General features: G+C 34.6%; 1 protein-coding gene across 3 annotated transcripts in view; it reads left to right on the top strand.

The window, feature by feature from the left end:
* STXBP3 (syntaxin binding protein 3) overlaps window positions 1-22,477 on the top strand; it is a 61,708-nt gene that overhangs the window by 18,950 nt on the left and 20,281 nt on the right. For all 3 annotated transcript variants that reach the window (XM_082687591.1, XM_082687592.1, XM_082687590.1), the window contains exons 4-11: window positions 732-808; window positions 2,505-2,583; window positions 3,902-4,002; window positions 9,602-9,756; window positions 13,203-13,293; window positions 15,912-16,036; window positions 18,962-19,057; window positions 19,192-19,249. In XM_082687591.1, the coding sequence (XP_082543717.1) occupies window positions 732-808; window positions 2,505-2,583; window positions 3,902-4,002; window positions 9,602-9,756; window positions 13,203-13,293; window positions 15,912-16,036; window positions 18,962-19,057; window positions 19,192-19,249 (782 nt within the window). The remainder of the gene's footprint in view (window positions 1-731; window positions 809-2,504; window positions 2,584-3,901; window positions 4,003-9,601; window positions 9,757-13,202; window positions 13,294-15,911; window positions 16,037-18,961; window positions 19,058-19,191; window positions 19,250-22,477) is intronic.

Here is a 22,477-nt window from a genome sequence, read left to right as displayed (position 1 = left end):
TCAAACAGATCTGGGTTGGAATCTTACCTGTTCTACTTTCTAGCTGTGTAACTTCGACAAGTTATTTAACAACTTCAAGCCTCAGTTTCCTCATTTGTAAAATAATTAACTTAAAGGTTTGTTATATAAAACTTACTATAAGGTTTAACAGATAATTCATGTTAAGTGCTTAACCAAATATCTGGTATCATATTGCTATTATAGTAAAATATTTTTAAAAAGGAATACATATTTTAATTTTTACTCTATTTTTCTTGCTTGCTTCATGGCATGTTGCTTGCTTATGCCGGCAGACCCAATTATGAAATAGCTGCTTTATCTTTTTTTTCTCATGATGAGCACTTAGACCTGAGTTTCATTTTAGGGAAGGTACATTTTGGTACTTTTTAAAAAGATTTTATTTCTTTTTTTATTTTAGAGAGAGGGTACAAGTGGCAGAGCAAAAGGGAGAGGGACAAGCAGACTCTGTGCTGAGCATGGAGCCTTATGTGGGGCTCAATCCCCAGATCCTGAGATCATGACCTGAGCCAAAATCAAAAGTTGGACGCCTAACTGACTGAGTCACTCAGGCATCCCTACATTTTGGGGATTTTTTGATTTATCAGATGGAGGGAAAGAAAATGTTAAACCCAGTATATGTGAATGTGTTTCCCTATTAGAAATAAGAAGTAAAGCTTATTTTAAAATTGTTTCCATTGTTTGGTTTTATAAAATTACTTTTTTTTTATTAGTTGTGGAGAATATTTATAAGAATCGAGAACCTGTCAGACAAATGAAAGCTCTTTATTTTCTCTCTCCAACATCAAAGGTAAGTATTTTGAATCTTTTTTTTTTTTAAAGATTTTATTTATTTATTTGACAGAGATCACAAGTAGGCAGAGAGGCAGGCAGAGAGAGAGGAGGAAGCAGGCTCCCTGCTGAGCAGAGAGCCTGATTCGGGGCTCGATCCCAGGACCCTGGGATTATGATCTGAGCCGAAGGCAGAGGCTTTAACCCACTGAGCCACCCAGGCACCCAGTATTTTGAATCTTTAAAAGTTATGTTCATCATTTACCATTGACCCCATTTTCTCATAGAAAATTCAAATGAAACATTCTTTATTAGAAAAATAGTGCCATAAACTAGTTTGCTTAGGAAAAGTTTTTCTATGTTAGAAAATTGTTTCATTTGCACTCTTCTCAATGAGAATATATATAAGTGAAAGAATTTCCTCCCCTCCCCCCATATATGAAAGCAGAATTTAATTGTATAAAACAGTAGCGTTTCTTTGAGTAATTTGTTACTCAGTGATGTTCCTGTACAGTCATATTTTTGGGGGTGACAGAAATGTACATAAAAGAAACAATCTTGGATTAATCCTTTATCTTAGTGACTTCTCTATGGCATACATTTATTTATACATATGCACACATGTATTTATGCATATAATCATGTATGTAAATAAATTTTTTATGTCAAAGGAATATCTCAGTTTATGATCAGTGATTGAGCTCATACCTAAAGCCAAACTTTTATTTTTTTTTTTAAAGATTTATTTTTTATTTTTTATTTTTTTATTTATTTGTCAGAGAGAGAGAGAGCGTGAACACAGGCAGACAGAATGGCAGGCAGAGGCAGAGGGAGAAGCAGACTCCCTGCCGAGCAAGGAGCCCCATGTGGGACTCGATCCCAGGACACTGGGATCATGACCTGAGCCGAAGGCAGCTGCTTAACCAACTGAGCCACCCAGGCATCCCAAAATTTGAATTAGTAGCCTAGAAGGTCAAAATGGAACATCTCAAAGCAGAAAAAAAAGAAGTCATGGAAATTATGGGGGAAAGATAAGAGGCTTGCTGTATAGAGCCATGAGATCTAACAGAAGTAGTTCTAGGACTTCCAGAAGGAGATAACGGAATAGATGGAGGAGAGAGCATTAAATTCTAAATTCTTCATTTTTGCTGCCAAACCATTGTATCTTTAAAACTACCAACACTAAAAAAAAATAAATAAATAAGTAAAATTATCAGCACTGAGGCATGTAAGAACTACCAGATTGTATTACCTGCCATTCCTTCTCCTTGCAGTCATTTCCCAACCTCTGGGTCTTTCATTATCCCTTGACAGTTTTACGCCTAGCTCACTGTTAACTCTCTTCAGCTCCTCTTCAATCATAGCCAGTGGCTTCATTATCCGGGTAGATAACCTTTCTAGTATATTCATTGGCTTCTCAACTCTTTGATTTGTTACCTTCTAATCTTATGTTTAGCTTCCCTGTCACTGAATTGTTCCTGGATCTTCTCATTGCTGAAACCTCTGTTCATAACGTATGACCTTACTACTTGGGTTTTTCACTATTACTGGCTAGACAAAATAGCATTTAAAAGAAAGTCAGTTTATAAAGTAAACTTTTGGAAAGTTAAGATTTTGTTTTATTATAAAAAAGAATAATCTTGTTTATTTCAAACACCTAGCATATTTAAATTAGTATTTGATTATATGTATATTAACATCTAACCTTTTTTAAGTCTGTAGACTGTTTTTTACGTGATTTTGCAAGTAAATCTGAGAACAAATACAAAGCAGCATATATATACTTCACTGACTGTAAGTAGCTTTGTAGAAGTATTATTTCATTGTTTAAAATCTATCAATTATTAGTTATTTCTTATAATACTATTATAATACTATGATTTTCTATTTATTGCTTATTCTAATTAGGTTAGAAAGAATCTAAAGATATAAGATCATATTCTAACTCATTTAAGGTGATAGAAAATTAAATTCTGAATTAGCCATGTTTTGCTGGTATACAGTGGTAGGGGGTTGGTGGTGAAGGCTGTCCCTCAAATTTTATGCTGATGATAGGATAAATGTTTTTTAATTAAAGTTTTAATTGGGTATTTGATTATATAATCAAAAATAAGACCCTTTGGGAGAGTACGAAGAAATTGCCATCTGTTTGGCAAATATTAATGGAGAGAATCTGTCACATTTCCCTTACCATACCATATGTTCAAATAGAAAGCAGCTAAAGTAAAGAATCACAGAAAAGTCTAGAAACACATATAATTCTGCTTTATGTTATACCTTACATAATAAAACTGCAAAATGAAAGTGCCATTCATCTAAGTGCAGCCTTGGTCTGTGCTATTAGAGATTCATCATTTTAAATAGTATATTGTTTTTCCTGTAAGTTATTATTTATTTCATGCCTGTAGTAGTTTTCATTTTAAAAGTGTCATGCCATACTATTTATCTTTTAAATAATTTTATTATATAGAAATTCGTGTTTATGGAATTGATAAAATTTAATGAATGTGAAGCCTCTTAACTTAAGGAAACTTAAGGCTAAAGAATATAATGTTAAAAGACTCTAGAACCCAGTGGTTATGTTCCAACCTAGATTAAAGGTGGTTTTGGAAGGAATAGACTCTAAGGTCCAGAATTTATTAGTCTTAGGATTTCCTGACATTAGAGAAGTTCTTCTAATACATACAAGGAAAAAAACTAACAATTTGTGTGGTATGGTTGCACGTAGTGGCAGATTTAGAAAAGTAGTATAAATTCCTAACAAGTTCTGAAAGTCCTGTAAAAGTTTATTAAGTCATGGGTTTGGACCTGATTTTCTGTCCTGATAATTTTAGTTTACTGCGTAAACATCAGTTTAAGGAAATAATCTTAGCTTATGGTGCCTATGAATGGAGAAAATGGAATTTCTATTACAGCCCTCTTGGCTAGAATATCTGCTCTGTAAAGGGAAGAAGAATATTTACATATTATCTCATCCTCTTAGTAAATTACTTTATAAAAGTCACTAATTTATATGTAAAAAATAAATATTCTTGGATGTTTAAATGATTTATTCAAAAGAATAAAAATTTAGATGTAGTTACATGTTTTGATTGTTCTTCCTCTCTCTCAGTTTGCCCTGATAGTCTCTTTAACAAAATTAAAGCTTCTTGTTCCAAGTCAATAAGAAGATGTAAAGAAATAAATATTTCCTTCATTCCACTTGAGTCTCAGGTACTTTCTCTTTATTTTTAATTTTAGTTCATAATAGATTTTAGTATGTGTATTTGGTGATTTTGAACAATCCACAAATAATCATTTCTCATGATAAGGGAAAGGATATGAGCATAAATTGGAAGAGAACATGAAAGTGGAGCTTAAATTTCATGGCTGTTGCTAAGTGCTGTGTATGTCAAGTTTTACAGCACTGTTAGATTATGAAATCAAAAGATTTTGAGCAGTCTATGTCAGATGACTCAAAAGAAATCGTTTTAGCTTCTGTGACCATTTGTGATATTAAAACAAATGTTCATCAATAAATATTTTCTATAACATTATAGAGATTATCTTAATTTATGAAATTTTTAATTTTTAAAGTTCATTTTGACATTGGAATAGTTATAAGCCTTCAATTAATAATAATAATGGTGATAGGAAATACCTACATCGTATTCTCCATGTGCCAGACTCTTTCCTGTTTTCAATAAATATATTCATGTAAATTCTCATAATAGTTCTATGAATAGATAGTAATCCTATCTTCATTTTAAAGATGGGGAAATCAAAAAAGTTAAGTAGCTTGCTCCAAATCAAACAGCTAGTACATTGCTCAGCTCTGATGTGCTCTGTTCTCTGTATTTGGATTCTAGCATTTCATAGAATTGTAATAGCTCACTGTTGTTTGGAACTATAAGGTCAATATATTAAGAGACAGGAAGGTCCTAGAAAAGGGTTTTTTCCTTTAAGCTGTTGCTGTTTTGGGCAAAGAAAAATTAAAATCCAAATCATAAAATTTTAAGATACCTGTTTAACATTAGACTGTTTCCAAAGGTTACCTTAGACCTATTCCTTTGAATGTGATATGTAAGGTTAATGTAGGGTGAAATAGGCTTCCTAAATGATGTGGGATATAAATGGTAGTATGAGAAATATTACAAGCATATCCAGAGCATCTGCTGTACAAATGGTAAATATAGTTTTAGTCTCAGAATTCATTAAAATTCTGCAGTTGCTGTATTTGAAGGAGAGATTTGTGTAGCTTTCTGACCAATTTGATTGTTGATGGAAATAACTTGTCTTTGTCTATATAGAGAAATCTCATGAGAATCTTCTTACTGGTCTTTGCAAAATGTTGTGATTATTTAAGGTCCTGTCTACTTTTTTTTTCCCTTATCAAGTTTTGCCTTTATTTCCTTGATAAATATCTTCCGAGGGTTTACTTAGTAAATTTAACTGTTACGGAGAAATTATAGTGAAAATATTTTGAACTCTTGTTCATTTATGAGTGAAGGTATAAATTAAATACAACTAAGTGGTTTGAGCTATGAGTGTAGGCGTATATGAACATTTATCAAGATCTTGTGCAATGGACATCATCTGCTAGATGCCAAGTGGTTTGCTCTACTGGGCATGGTATATGCCCTACACACACACAAGTGCTATAATTGAAATCCAAAGAATTTATACATCTTCAAAAAGATATCAATTAAGATTAGGTTTAACTGCATAGAATAGAAAAATTTACTTTCAGTAGCTTAAACAAGATAGAAATTTATTTTTTCCTAATGTAAAAGAAGTCAGGAAATGGGTTATGTATGGCTGGTATGCTGGCTCTACAGAATTGTCAAGGGCCTACTCTAGGCATGACCCTCATGGTCCAAGGTAACTGTAGAATCATTTCATCTTTATTTGAGGAAGCCGGGTGAAAGAGAGAAAAAAGGAAATATATAGATTTCATTTATGTCTTGTTGGCTAAAATTTAGTCATGTGGGTATACTTAAGTGTATAAATGTAGTCTTTTATGTAGGCATATGTAGCTGCTTCCTCCAAAGAATTGGTATGGTTACTGAAAATTAAGGGAAGAGTGGTTTTGGGGGAGGCAGCTCACAGTCTACCACAAGAGAAGAGAGATTAATTCATACTAGGAGAATGAGAAAATATTTAATGAATGGATAGAATTTCATAAGGTAGTAATGAAGAGGGAAAGAAGAGGAAAGTGAAAATAGCCTGAATGCAAAGATACAGAAGCAGAAAAGTGCAGAGAAACAGCAGTAGTACAGATTATAAGGAGTGAAGATACAATAGATAAGTCTATCTCTAAGGTAGATTGGGACTGTGTTGTAGGAGGCTCCAGGTCCCACCAAGAATAGTGGTGGAAAATGCACTGATACAGAAGACCATGGAACTCCTCCTAATGTCTTTAAGGAAAAGTACAAGTCAGGAAATCACTGAGGAGAGATTGTCAAAATCAGATATGATAGTGCTCCAAAGAAAAGCTGGACGTTAAGCACATTTAGAGGTTGCATGGAGAGGAAGGAGGTTGATTCACTCTTGAATTTGAGTCAGAAATTAAAGAAACCTCTCTCTTTCCCTCTCAGAGGGTTTAAGATAATTAGTGCTATCACATACACATTAAAGCAGTTAGATGGAAAGCATTCAATAATATAGGGGAGTTTCATTACAGTGGACCTTAGGGAGTACAAAGAATCTGGTGTAGTTAGTATAGAGGGTACTAGAGTGTGTCTACATAGAAATAGAGCTAAGCCAATTATAGATTAGCAAGAAAAATAGATAGAGATGGAGAAAGTATTTTTTAAATTTTTTTTAAGATTTTATTTATTTATTTGACAGAGATCACAAGTAGGCAGAGAGGCAGGCAGAGAGAGAGGAGGAAGCAGGCTCCCCGCCAAGCAGAGAGCCCCATGTGGAGCTCCATCCCAGGACCCTGGGATCACGACCTGAGCCTAAGGCAGAGGTTCTAACCTGCTGAGCCACCCAGGCACCCTGAGAAAGTCTTTATTTAAGGAGCTGATTATGGGTCATAAAGTTGAAGAAAGTATTTGGTAATAGTTTAAAGGAACATGTAATGGTGGTGATGGAAAGTGGAGAAGAGGAAAAGGAAGAAAATGGAAAAAATTTGAGGGTAGAATGAAAACCAACTCCAAATTTCTCTTGGGTTCATTGGAATATTAGGTAGCTTAGATTAATTTAAACTGTGGTAACAGCTCCTTAAATCTCAGTATATTAACAACAACCAAGTTTATTTCTCATTCATGTTATTGTCCATTATGGTTTGCCTGGGGCTTTGCTCTGTATATCTTCATTCCAGCACTGAGGCTGAAGGAACAGCCCTTGTCTGGGACATAGCAGAGGGAAAAGAGAAATGGTGGAGTCACACAATGGCTTCCCCCACCCATGTATGCAGAATGACTTTTAAAGCTTTTGAGGGGGAGTAGCACATGTCACTTCTATTCATATTACAATGACCATAGCCAAGGCTGACTCCAGTGAGTGAGAGGCCCTTTAGGAAAGGAAAGTATTTTTTGTTAAGAATAGAGACAGAGAGGAGAGTTAGAGAGCAAGGGTGTTGGGGTGGGAGAGGGAGAGAATCTGAAGGAGGCTCTACACCCAGTGCAGAGCCCAGTCCAGGGCTTGATCTCACAACCCTGAGGTCATGACCTGAGCCAAATCAAGTCGGACTCTTAATTGATTGAGCTACCTAGGTGCCCCAGGCCAGTAAGGCTTTATTTTAAATTACTATATAATATATTATTTGTTTTGGGGGCACAGGTCTGTCATTTATCAGTCTTACACAATTCACAGTGCTCACCGTAGCACATACCCTCCCCAGTGTCCGTCATCCAGCCACCCCACCCCACCTGCCCCCCTCCACTCTAGCAACCCTCAGTTTGTTTCCAGAGATTGAGAGTCTGGGTTGTTGGGGGGAGGGGATTAGGGAGAGGGTGGTTGGGTTATGGACACTGGGGAAGGTGTGTGCTATGCAGTGTGTAAACCTGGCGATTCACAGACCTGTACCCCTGGGGCTAATAATACATTATATGTTAATAAAAAATTTAAAATTTATTTTTTAAAAAAAGCCTCTTATGGTTTTTCTCTCTGGTTTCATCTTATTTCACTTTTTCCTCTCTTCCCCTATGATCCTCTGTCTCATTTCTCAAACTCCACATATCAGTGAGATCATATATAATTATCTTTCTCTGACTGACTTATTTCACTTAGCTTACTCCCCTCTAGTTCCATCCACATCATTGCAAATGGCAAGATTTTATTTTTGATGGCTGCATAATGTTCCACTGTATCTATATACGATATCTTCTTTATCCATTCATCTGTCTATGGACATCTGGGCTCTTTCCATAATTTGACTATTGTGGACATTGCTGCTGTAAACACTGGGTTGCACATGCGCCTTCAGATCACTACGTTTGTATCTTTGTGGTAAATACCCAGTAGTGCAATTGCCGGGTCGTAGAATAGCTCTATTTTCAACTTTTTAAGTTGTCCAGAGTGGCTGCACCATCTTGCATTCCCACGAACAGTGTAGGAGGGTTCCCCTTTCTCCATATCTTCCCCAACATCTGTTGTTTCCTGACTTGCTAATTTTAGCCATTCTGACTGGTGTAAGGTGGTATCACATTGTGGCTGATTTTTGTTTCCCTGATGCCAAGATGTTGAGCACTTTTTCATGTGTCTGTTGGCCATTTGCATGTCTTCTTTGCAGAAATGTCTGTTCATGTCTTCCCAGGGCAGTAAGTATTTTTGAACAGATATTATCTACCATTGTGTTATAGTGTACTCTAAGGAGTGCTTTTTGGAAGTTAATACAACAGCCAAAACTTTGAGCAACACAGACAGAAGTGGATTAGCTATGGCTAACTCTCATTCTGCGTTCAGCCTGTTGCTCTTGGTTATGTGTTAGGTTCAGAGAGATGAATGACTGTACAGTGAAAGGAAACTTTCACAAGGAGGGTTATTCATATTTCAGTAGTTAACCTATAATATTTATTACATACCTATTTTTACACTCACTCAATACGTTATCCTAAGGCTAAGAGGAATTGCTACAAAATATGCTAACATATTTTGTTTAAAAAGAAAAATAAAAATAAGTTTAATAGAGAACTTTCAACCCCCATTAGAGAACTTCTTTTGTACTCTTCGAATAACACAATAATAGTAAATCTCTAATCCAGTTCTTTATACATAAGTAAATGCTTTTGTTAATTGAATGACTGTGTCTTTGAGGTTTCATTATATCTGTGATTAGACCAATTACTATGTCTGGCACAATACTGTGATTTTGGAAAATATGTTTCTATTTTAAAGACATGAAGAGTATAAGCTAAAGAATTAAAGAAACATCTCAATTATGGAAAGGTTCTAGGTTATTCTCTAATAGATTAAGATTTTTAATGTATGTCAAATATATAGACCAGTTTTGTCTTTGTTATATTTGTGCCAGGTATTAGATTTTTATTTTAGTTTGACTACCTCAGATTCCTTCATCTGTTGCACAGGTAGTGAAAAAACAAACAGTACAATCTATATATGAAACAAGAACTGAAGGAGAGAGGTAGACTAAGGAGAAAATGAGAGAGTGAGAAAAGAAATAAGGATGAAATCAAGAGGACAGAGAGAAAATGAGAGTTGATTAAGGTAAAGACACAGTGGTCTCAGGAATCAGCGTGGTTAGTGCAAGTAATTTCTTTTGATTTCCAAATAATAGCTGCATTTTCCTTGATTGATTTTTTTTTTCATTACATCACCAAATTAACAACAGTTTGACCTTTTTTTTTTTCTTGGCCTAACTTAGGTTTATACTCTTGATGTACCAGATGCATTCTATTACTGTTACAGTCCAGACCCTAGTAATGCAAATGGAAAAGATGCCGTTATGGAATCAATGGCTGAGCAGATAGTTACAGTGTGTGCTACCCTGGATGAAAATCCTGGAGTAAGATATAAAAGGTAAAAAACACTATTATGCTTAAAAAACACTTAAAAAACACTTAAAAGGTAAAAAACACTGTTATGCTTCCTGCTTGGTCTCCAGTGTAGAGGTAGGTAATGTCTCTGTGCTTATGTTTATTGGTTTGCAGTTTATTGTCCATGTAGAATTATGCTGTATATATAGAAGATTTAAAGTTTAAGGTTGAGGGGTGCCTGGGTGGCTCAGTTGGTTAAGCATCTGCCTTTGACTCAGGTCATGATCTCCAGGTCCTAGGATCGAGCCCCAGGGCTCTCTGCTCAGCAGGGAGCCTGCTTTTCCTCTCCCTCTATCTAATGCTCTTGCCTACCTGTGCTCGCTTGCTCTTTCAAATAAAGAAAGAAAATCTTTTTTAAAAATTTTAAAAATAAAGTTTAAGATTGAAATTTCAGAGCAACTTATAGCCTCTGTTACTAAATTTCAGTGCTTAAATTTAGTATGGGGCACCTGGGTGGCTCAGTGGATTAAGCCTCTGCCTCTGGCTCAGGTCATGATCTCAGTGTCCTGAGATCGATCCCTGCACTGGGCTCTCTGCTCAGCAGGGAGCCTGCTTCCCCATCTTTCTCTGCCTGCCTCTCTGCCTATTTGTGATTTCTCTTTCTGTCAAATAAATAAATAAACTCTTTTTTAAAATTATTTTGATATGATTTGCAAATACTTTTTCATGGGTTTAAGGAACGTTTAGGAAATGTCTCTATTGCCATATAGAGAATACAGTCTTAAAATTAATGTTCTATTAAATTTTCACTGAATTTGAATGGCCATATTATCTGAATAGTGGTTTTAGTGTTGAAGTATGTATGTATTTATTTGTCAGAGAGGGAGAGGGAGAGCACAAGCAAGGGGAGTGGCAAGCAGAGGGAGAAGCACGCTCCCCCCAAGCAAGGAGTCTGAATGTGGGACTCCATCCCAGGACCCTGCGATCATGACCAAGCTGAAGGCAGACACACCAAACTAACTGAATCACCCAAGTGTCCCTCAAAGTATTTATAGTATCTAATTCCAGTGGCCATTTTAAATAGATTACTGTTTTTTTTTTTTAAGAGATGAAGTTTGACTTTAATACTATGTACCTTTATTTATTTGCTTTTTAAAAATAAAATTTAGTGTAAATTGCATAAATTATATGTGTATGGCTTGATAAATCATTCCAAAGTGAACATATCCCACTAACCCCATCAAGGTCAAGAAATAGAACATACATGGCATCTCAGAGGTTCTACTCATGATCCCCCTTGATGACCACCCCCATCCTCCTCCCCAAAAGTCACTGCTATCCTGACTTCTAACACATATTTTAGGTTTGCATGATGTCGAACTTGGTGAAAATGGAATCATATGATATTTTTTTGTTTCTGGCCTCTTCGTTCAACATTATGTTCTGAGAGTCATCTGTTTTGTATGTAACCAGCTTGGATTTTAATCTCTGCTAATTGCTAGCTGTGTAGCCCTTTTGCCCTCAGCTTCCTTATCTATGAACTCTGTAAAGCATTCAGAATAGTGAATGGCACCAATAAAATGATAATAGTAAATATACAGTGGTACAACTAATAAGCATTGTCGCTCATTTCTCTTTTAGAATTTTCTTTAATTTAAACATTGGCATTGGTCGGGTTAGTTGGCTGAACTGTTCAATGTGATACTTTAAGTTACATTACTCTTAAAAAAATCTGTTAATTACTTAGAAAAATATAACAAATCTCCTTAATTCAGATGCTACCTAATAAGCTCTACTCATACATACATCAGATATTAAAAACATTTTTTTTTTAAATTTTATTTATTTGACACAGAGAGAGAAATCACAGGTAGGCAGAGAGGCAGGCAGAGAAAGAGAGGGTGAAGCAGGCTCCCTGATGAGCAGAGAGCCCGAGAGTCTCAGGACCCTGAGACCATGACCTGAGCCGAAGGCAGAGACTTAACCCACTGAGCCACCCAGGCGCCCTGAAAACATTCTTTTTCTTATAGGTGATAAACTAATTACATTCTGAACTCAGGGAATAGAGAGCTAAGTGGTTTATCTTCTGCTAGAGTTCAGTTGCTGTTCAAGTTTCTGCTCTTGGTGTTGGCTCTGTTCAGGATGAGTAAATATAACCAATTAATAATTTAAAAGCTCACCAATGGACCTGTCTTGAATTACTACAATAGTTATAGAATAATCCAGTTATATCTTATGGATTGTTAAAGTGTAATTCAAACATAAAATTACTTCCCCTTGAAAACATTTTAAAGCAAAATGTGTAATAAATTGTTATATGTAGTTGCTGCTTTATTTATTTTTAAGGTAGTAAACCTAAAGAGTCTTTTAACTTTGAATCCCTCACAACCTTCTGTTTTTGAGATTGGTGTGCTAATTGAGGAGCCTTTCCCAGCATTTTTCTTGTAGACTCAAAAGCAACACAAATGTAACTGGTCATGAAGATGTAATTTAGACTGTGATTTTATCATTTTAGTAGAGAGTGATATAAAAATTTTATGCAAAAGATTATATTTGAAATCTGATTAGATGTTAGAGAAAACATTGGGAAATCTCACTGCTAGGAGGAAGGATAATAGGTCAACTAATTTGGAGAGTAATATGCTAATATCTAAAAATGTAAAAAATATATACTTTATGACTCAGCAATTATACTTTTAGATGTAGAAAAACGTACGTGGAGACTTATTTACAAAGATAATTGTTTCAGGGTTGTTTGAAATAGTGTGAAATTAAGAATGACTTAAATGTCTATCTTTAGAGGCACCTGGGTGGCTCAGTGGGTTAAAGCCTCTGCCTCTGAGCCTCTGCTCAGGTCAAGATCTCAAGGTCCTGGGATCGAGCCCCGAATCTGGCTGTCTGCTCAGCAGGGAGCTTGCCCCCGCCCCTGCCTGCTTCTCTGCCTACTTGTGATCTCTGTCAAATAAATAAATAAAATCTTTTAAAAAAATGTCTATCTTTAAGGGAATGAATGCATGAAATCCAGTATAATTATATGATGGAATACAATGAATTAATCTGATGTATGTCAACATAGATAGATCTCAAACATATATAGAACATATACTATTAAACATTTATAAAATAGTAAATATATATAACAGCGTTAACAGGAAGAATACACACCAAATTCATGATAGTGGTTGCCATTGGGGGTTGGATAGAGGTAGAGGAGAAACCTAGGAATTGGGAAGGGAATAAAGGGAACTGCAATTTTATTTATATTATTTTTTTACATTAAGAAAGTCTTAAGTACATATGATAAGGTCTACATTTGTAAAATCCAGACAAATTGGTATAACATTATATTTGATATATTATTATCTGAACTCTGTTTATAAAGTCTTTTAAATTAATAAATTGTGTTGTTTAATTTTAGAATTCAGCTTTATGATATTATAACATGTTTTGAAAGAAAGATAATTGTTTGAACATTTTTTCCACTTTCAGTAAACCTCTAGATAACGCCAGTAAGCTTGCCCAGCTTGTTGAAAAAAAACTTGAAAACTACTACAAGATTGATGAAAAGAGCCTAATAAAGGTAGTGTATAAAAGGCAAATAGTGATTATGCACAAAGTCTGTCTTATTTCTTCATAAACAACAACAACAAAAACTAGTGTTCATTTTCCAGTACTGATTTGGGAATCATTAACGTAGATGATAGCTGAAAGCTTAATAGTGTGGTTTTGTGGGGAAGATAAAGGTTTTGAAATGAGCACTGTATCCAAATCCTGGCTTTGCCATTTAATTCATAGATACGTCACTTTGGTTAAATTATGTAACTTCTTATGTAATTTTCTAAGGTTTTTTATCTGTAAAAATAAGAATATCTTTTTTAAAGTAGAGATAGGGTTAAATGAGTTTTTACTGTTAAAGTTCTCATAATGATGCTTACTACTGAGTAAACAATAAACACAGTTATTATTACTAGGTCTGACTTTGCACAAATTATCTACTTTCAGTTGTATTTTCATCTATAAAATGGATGAAATAAATGTATAGCTTGCTTGGTTGGTGTGAAGATTAGGTGAAATAATGTTTCTGGCACATATAGGAATTTAATAAATGGCAGCAGTTGTTATCTTATGAAGATAATATAATCAGAGACTAAGATTGGGATTTGGAGACTACTGCATTTAGGCTTGGGTTAGAGAATGAAGAATCTGAGGAGACGGAAGGAGGTGGGGCTAGGGGGCTAGGGACCCATATGAAATGAGTGGAAGAAATTGTTGCTAAGTTAGAACTAAGAGGAGATGGGCAAGGGAACCACTGATACAGTGTTATTTAATAAGTGGAATGAAAAGAATAATACATAGCATGTAATGGGAATGTAGGCAGGGGCTTAAACTTTTTCTAACTGGAATCTTGGAATGCACCACATAGGAATAGACTCTTTAGCTTAAAGCACAAGTACAGTATTATAGAAGAGGGACATTATTGCTTAGATAACCAGATTCTTTGGCAGAGGCATAATGAAAAAGGGAAATTCACAGACAACTGCACTGGAATGAGTGGGTGTAAGCTTAGATGTAATGTTAGTTTAGAACTTTAAAAGTTACTAGAGGTCTGGTGAAAGCCATTCTGGTTATAGTTAAGAAGACAGTGGCTCGGTATATAGCATAGTAATGTAATAGTCAGTAAAGTATGTTGAATGAGGGAAGAGATATATGATCAGTATGTTAGTAAATATCCTTTTGTCCTTCATAATTTCAATGGAAAAAAAAAGACAAAAGGCACACACACACAAAAATTGTCATTTCCAATTTTCCTTCAAACACTTGATACTTTTCCTTCGCTTAAAGACATGATGAAGTGTCACCTCCTTTTAGAAGCATTTCCTGAATGCTCCTCAGGTCAAATGATACTTCCTTCCACATATTGTCATAACCCCAAGCCTTGATATAACACTTATATTGCACTTTTTCCTGTTTGTGTTTTTGAGTACTTACAACTTAGATATATTGAAGGCTTACTAAGTGCTAGTTACTAAATGTATTATGGTGTTATTACATTAAATCTTACAATAATATTACACAGCAGAAGTTCTAGTTTTATTTTGTTTTACAAACAAGAATACTGAGATACTAACAGGTTAAACAGTTTGTCCAAAGTCTTACAGCAAGATAATGGTCAAGACTTGGATTTGTGTGATTCCAGAGTATGTGCTTTTAACCACTGTACCATACTGGCTCAAGGTTTAAATGAGTAAACAGTTAATTAAACATTTTTTAAAGGTCTATTTCATGTAATTTACCTGAGTCTCATCTATGTAAATAAATAGGAAATGTTTGTCTAATGAGTTGTAGTTATTTTTTTTTCTTCTAAGATTTTAATTAAATTCAAGTTAACCTATAGTGTAGTATTAGTCTCAGGAGGAGAACTTAGTGATTTATCACTTGCATGGAGTTATAGTTACTTCTTACTGCTTTAAATAATAACCCAAAGAATTTATTACTTTCTGAAATGAAGTATCAAAGATACTGATAATAACAATACCTTTCCCAGAACTATTATTCACTGTTTAATGATTAGTGATGTTTGTAAATTAATAACAAGACTTTCATTTTGATTTGCCATCTTCGTTGGCATCAGTATAGTCTTTTTAATAGTATAACAGTTAAGAGCACAGGCATGGAGTGAAACTGACCTGGATTGGAATCTCCATTCTGCCACTTACTAGCTGTGTAATTTGGGCAAGTTACTGAATTTTAAGCTTAATACCCTCATCAAATGCAGATAATAATACTGCCTCACAGGGTTGCTATGATAATTTAATGACTTATTTTTTGCTTAGCACATGTGCTTAGATTCTTAGTAGTAACTGCTGTTCATAATTTCTATCAGTTTTAGTTTATGGAGCTGAATTCCTAAGAAAATGAATTTTAGTGCAGGGCAAATGTTTCTTTTTTAAAAATGAGTTTTCACAATATTGTTTTATTGTATATAGCCCCTTAATCTAATTATGAAAGCTTTTGTTTTTGTAGTCTTGTTTTTTTCCCTTACTGTGCCACTCCGATTTTTCCATTTTAATAGAACTTCACATTCTTAAGAATGAGACAGAACTTAGGAAAAGTTTGCTTTTGTTTTCTGAGATATTAACAAGGTGTTCACACAAAGAAATTGAAGTTTCTGAAGATAATTTTATCTTGTTATTCCAGGGTAAAACTCATTCCCAGCTCATAATAATTGATCGTGGCTTTGATCCTGTGTCCACTGTCCTGCATGAACTGACCTTTCAGGCAATGGCATATGATCTACTGCCAATTGAGAATGATACATACAAGCAAGTATAACTTGAAGGGCATATAAAGGGCATATACAAACAGGATATATAGGATTTGAGCATTTAATGATTCATTTAGGCACCAGAAATCTAAAGCCCCTGTAACTTTGATAATCAGAAACTTTATCATTCTCTTACCCTGTAATCAGAACGTATTAAAAATATCTGGACCTTGTAAGTTAATGGGTAATTTGACTGCTTTGAAGCTTTTTTGGTGTAGTTGCTTCCTTAACTATGTGTATAACAAAGCTACATTTAAACAAGTAGAATTTGGACTTTTTGCTTATGTTCAGAGTAAATACCAGGCCAACTACTATATATTTATTGAAGTGGAAATCATATTCAAACTTTTTAGGCCATAATTATTCCAGATCACACACAAAAAAGGTTCTGTGTGTATGACTTGTCAATATAATGTATTTAAGAAGATTAGAAGACTAGAAAACTGAATAGGTTTACTACTGAGAATAGGCATAATGTTACTAATTTGGTACCTGTTAACTCTGGTATAAGCATATTTACTTTAAAAGTAATGCCAAATAGAAAGCTAAATGAAAAGTGATATAGCTTTTCTATCAGGGAACTATTTTACTGTATTATTGTGAATCATTATGAGGGTATACAGGTGTACATATATGTTTATATTTACATTTTGATATCATAATCTCTAAGTACAAATTGGCATTTTTCATTAACTTAGTGATTTTAATTAAAAAATCTTTTTTCTACTGTATGTATTGTATTTATGTATTTTCTATTGTATGTTTATTTGCATTCTGGTCAAATCCTGGCTTCTGAATTTTTCTCTGTAATTTATATTAATGACTAGTGACATGGAGAAATCAGTATTACAGTTTTTCTAATACAAAAATAGTTTCAAGCAGTTTATTCAGATTTTTCAGAAGAGATACTGTTTACCTGTCTTGTCCTTTAGGTTTCTAAACCTGCATTGCTCAAGAGATTTAGAAAAGTATTAAACTAGAAAAGAAAAAAAAATTAAACTGATAGACACTTAATAAGTCTCTCCCTTACTCTTAAAAAAATTAAACCTTGCTTTCCTTGCCAGCAAACCTAGGGAAATAATTTTTTTTTTCTTTTTAAGTAGAATCCATGCCCATTACAGAGCCATTGCAATGAGGGGCTTAAAGGGAGATTAATATTTTATTTAATTACTTAACTTTGGGAGGGAGGGGCAAAAAGAGGGAGAGAATCTTAAACAGGCTCTACACCCAGCACGGCCCCCAAGATGGGACTTGATCTGACCTGAACCAAAATCAAGAATTTTGGACATTTTAATGGACTGAGCCATCCAGGTGCCCTGAGAGATAAATAAATATATATATATATATATATATATATATATATATATATATTTTTTTTTTTTTTTTTTTTAAGATTTTATTTATTTGACAAACAGAGATCACAAGTAGGCAGAGAAAACAGGCAGAAAGAGAGGAGGAAGCAGGCTCCCTGCTGAGCAGAGCCCAATGCAAAGATGCGGGGCTTGATCCCATGACCCTGGGATCTTGACCTGAGTTGAAGGCAGATACTTTAATGACTAAGCCACCCAGGCACACCCGGAGAGATAAATATTTTGTCCACACTGGGTGTGGAGCCTGCTTAAGGGAAAGGCTTTAAACAAAAACAAAAACCAGCAATAATCCCTATTATGAATCAGAGAAATCCAGAGATAAGACTAAGATGGAAGATTGAACTCCCTATGGTTTGTGCTCTATTACAGTTGTTAATGGAAACAGTACAATGCAGGAAATTCTAAGTATCCATATTCCATTTTTTATCTTGATGATCTCTTTAAATGTAGTCTTAAAATGGGGTTGTCTTTTTTAAGTATTGTTAGGCTTGCTGCCCTAATCTTTGTTTATAAATCAAAGGTTAAAGATGTTGTGTAAGTACAGTGGCATTTTAAATGGCAAATGGGCTGCTTCTGTCCTTAGTTTGTTCTGTTTAAGCACAATCATTGTACCTTTGGGTATCTGCACTTAAGACTGCATATGTAAATGGTTTTATAGGTGGGGCCTGTAATTTGGGGAGTTACAGAAGTGATTGTATTCATACAGTAGAAATCTACATTTAGAGCTAATCTGATCTAGAGCTGGGAAAGTTTAAAGCTGTCCTTTCTAATCTTGGCTCAGGAGATTGACAGTTCCAAGGGTGATTGAATCTCCCTAGCTCTACAGATGAAAGGAGTCTCTGCATAAAAAGGGAAGAGAGAAATAACATATGGGGAGGCAGGAAGCCCATTTTGAGTAATTTCATGAACCCCTTGAATTGCTTACTTCAATAGTACTCATTAAAGCAATCACAATTTTTTATCACTACATTAGTTTTCTCTCATTTCCTTTCCCATTCTTCAAAGGAGGTGTGGTTATAGGATTAGAGAAGAATATAGAAACAGATGATACATGTTTATGAATTTACTTACTTGGATACATGTTTATGAAAATGTTAACTTTGCAACACCTTCAGTATTTAATAGCCTACATTTGGAGGTGACATCTCTGTTCTTTTCTTAATGCATATTTGATAGTTGCACTGATGGTTATGAACACATTGAAATAGTATTTGAAGCAATTAGAAGATATTAATACAAATTTAGTCTTGTTCTTAGAGTTGATTGTAGAATGTTGGATATTTGTTCCATAAAACAACATTTTGCTGAGCTAAACTCTAACATTTGAAAGCAAAAATGTCTTGGTAGACATAGCACTTTGATTTCTAATGTAAGAATAGCAAGCAATATGCCTTAGTTTTGAGTAGGTATTCACTGTCATCCTAAAATACTGGATTGAATGTGTCTATTGTTCGATTTCTTGAGCTCTGTCTTAAAATTATTGTTTGTAAAAATGTTTCTTCCACTTTTGGTGGGGGATAATCCAAAAGATTTATATTTCTGTCTACTTGTAGATACAAAACAGATGGGAAAGAAAAGGAGGCAATCCTTGAAGAAGATGATGACCTCTGGGTCAGAATTCGACATCGGCATATTGCAGTTGTGTTAGAGTATGTGAACCCATTTTAATTTTTATTCCATATTTTTTAGGCACTAAGTTCATGAAAGTGTATTTTATAATCTTAGAATTTTTCTGTAAAGAGTAACACCTTAGAAGTCTAAAGAATTTTCTCAAATTTGACAGGGAAATTCCCAAACTAATGAAGGAAATTTCATCAACAAAAAAAGCAACAGAAGGAAAGGTAAGACTTTTATTTAACATTCAAAATAATGATGGTGAATTTTAAAATGTGTTTAAAATTTTTATTTTATCTTTTTAATTTTCCATTTTGGGAAATTTCTAGTATATACAAAAGTAGAGAAAACAAAGTCCCATGTGCCCAATATCAGTCTCAAGCGACATTTTGTCTGTCTTGCTTCATTGAGTTTATTTATTTATTTTTTATTTTAAAGATTTTATTTATTTGGCAGACCAAGATCACAAGTAGGCAGAGAGGCAGGCAGGGAGAGGAGGAAGCAGACCCCCCACTGAGCAGAGAGCCCGATGTGGGACTCAATCCCAGGACCCCAGGATCATGACCTGAGCCAAAAGCAGAGGCTTTAACCCACTGAGCCACTCAGGTGCCCCGAGTTAATGTTTAAAAAGCCATTTAGGCAATTTCATCAGTGCATTTTTGCTAGATTTTTAAATTTTGAGGTATAATTTACCTGAGTGCATAAATCTTAAGTGTATACTAAGTAACTTTTTACATATACATATATATGTATATATCTTAAGTGTATACTTAAATCTTAAATCTTATACTTAAATCTTAAGTGTATACTAAGTAACTTTTTACATATACATACATATATATGTATATATATGTGTGTGTATATATTTATGTATATATGTATGTACTTATGTATATATATGTATATACATACATATATATATTTGGAACTACCACCTTAATCAAGGTAGAGAACATTTCCATCTTTCCAAAAGATTATGCAATAATATCATCTATGAATAAAAATATTTAGCCTGATCCTTTCCAATCTTTATACATTTTAAAACAGTTTACTTAGTGGTTAATATCTCCTAGCTCTGTAATGTACAACAGAATTGATTATAGAGGATATCCTTGTCTGATTATAGAGGATATCTTTGTCTTATTCCCAGCCTTAGAAGAAACATGTTTGATATTTTACCATTGAGTGTTATGTTATTTTAGGTTATTTTAGATATATCCTTTTTTTCCTTTTTTCTTTTCTTTCTTTCTTTCTTTCTTTTTTTTTTTTTTTTTTTAAGAGAGAGAACACAGTTGGGTGGGGCAGGCAGAGGGCAAGGGAGAGAGAATCCCAAGTAGGCTCCACACCCAGAGTGGAGACCAGTATGGGGCTCCATCACACCACCCTGAGATCATGATACAAGCCAAAATCCAGAGTTGGGCACTCAATTCACTAAGCCACCCAGGCACCCCTTGATAAATCCTTTATCAAGTTTATCCCTTCTGTTCTTAATTGGCAAAACAGGTTGTTGTTGTGGTTTTTCTGATTAGAATGGTTGGAATTCATCGAATGCATCTGTTGAAATTATTTTTTTTCTCCTTTTTTCTGTAAATGTGATAACAAAGCAGTCGTGCATTCCTGGAATAAGTTGCACTGGTCTTAATGCATTATCCTTTTCCTTTGTCACTGAATCTGTTTGCTAATATTTTGCTTAGGATATTTGATTCCAGGTTTATGAAAACTATTTCTCTGTAACATTCCTTTTTTTTTTCTTTTTTAAGATTTTATTTGTTTGTTTGTTTAGAGTCCTGTGCATGCAGGGGAGGGGCAGAAGGAAAGGACGAGAGAATCTCAAGCAGACTCTGTGCTGAGCTCAAGGAGCCCAACTTGGGGCTTGATCTCATGACCTTGAGATAATGAGCTGAGCCAAAATCAAGGGTCAGACGTTCAACCAGCTGAGCCACCCTAGCGTCTCAAAATGTATCATTATTGTAGTCTACCTTAAAGTATACTTTTGCATCTCCTGAATAATTTTAGAACCTTATAACAGTTTAGCTGCATTTACCCCCTTCCTCTTTTGTGCTAATGTTGTTAGATATTTTACTCAGCATCTATTAATAAACTTAAGATGTTATTTTTGGGGATGCCTGGATGGCTCAGTTACTGAACTTTTTTTTTTCAGGCTGTTGGCAATTATGATAAATCCACAATAAAACATTCAGGTTTTGTGTGAACAGATGTTTTCATTCACTTGGGTAAAGAATTAAGAGTGGGATTGCTGAGGGGCACTTCAGTGGCTCAGGCCATTAAGCGTCTGCTTTCAGCTCAGATCATAATCATGGGACCCTGGGATTGAGCCCTACATTGGGCTCCCTGCTTGGCAAGGAGCCTGCTTCTCTCTCTACCTCTTCCCTTTGCTTATGCTCTCTCTCTCTTGCTCAAATAAATAGATAAAATCTTTGGGGGAAAAAAGTGGGATTGCTGGGTCATATAGTAAATGTATGGTTAACTTTATAAGAAAATTCCATACCGTTGTGGCTATGCCATTTTACGGTCCTGCTGGCAATGTAGGAGAGTCACTGTATTTTTAATTTCTTATATTGCATTTAGTTCTAAGACATTCATTGCATTTTTTTTTTTTAAGATTTTATTTTTATTTATTTGAGAGAGAGACAGTGAGAGAGAGCATGAGCAAGGAGAAGGTCAGAGGGAGAAGCAGACTCCTCATGGAGCTGGGAGCCCGATGCAGGACCCGATCCCAGGACTCCGGGATCATGACCTGAGCCGAAGGCAGTCGTCCAACCAACTGAGCCACTCAGGCGTCCCTCATTGCATTTTTAAAATAAATTCTACTTTTCTGTTGAAATACTGTATCTTTAATCTGTTTAGTCCATCTTTTCCTGTTTTCTTTAACATAAATATGTTATTTTTTAATTTCTTTTCTGTTAACTCCCAACATCTGGATGGTCTTGGGTCAGCCTCTTATTTTTTAACTCCAGTATAGTTTGACATACAGTGTTATGTTTCAGGTATACAGTATAGTGATTCAGTAATTCCATACATTACTCAGTGTTCATCATGATAAGTACACTCTTAATCTCTCTTACCTATTTTACCCATCCCCCTACCTACCTCCCCATGGTAAGCATCTGTGTGTTCTCTCTAGTTAAGAGTCTGCTTTTTGGTTCATCTCTTTTATTCTTTGTTCATCTGTTTTATTTCTTAGATTCCATGTGAATTAAATCATGGTATTTTTCTTTTTCTGACTGACTTATCTCATTAGCATAATACATTCCAGCTCCATCCATGTTGTTTCAAATGGCAAGATGGTTTTTTTAATGTCCAAATAATATTCTGTTGTATATGTATACCATATCTTCTTTGTCTTGGGTCTGCATTTATTGACTATTTTATCACTTTGGTATTGATCACTTTTTTTAAGATTTTATTTGTTTGACACAAAAATTTGTTTGAGA

Source organism: Mustela nivalis (genome assembly GCF_964662115.1).
Source record: "Mustela nivalis genome assembly, chromosome: 10".
Taxonomy (NCBI): Eukaryota; Metazoa; Chordata; class Mammalia; order Carnivora; family Mustelidae; genus Mustela; species Mustela nivalis.
Note: the sequence above shows the minus strand (reverse complement) of the source record. Positions and strands in the feature narration are given on the sequence as shown.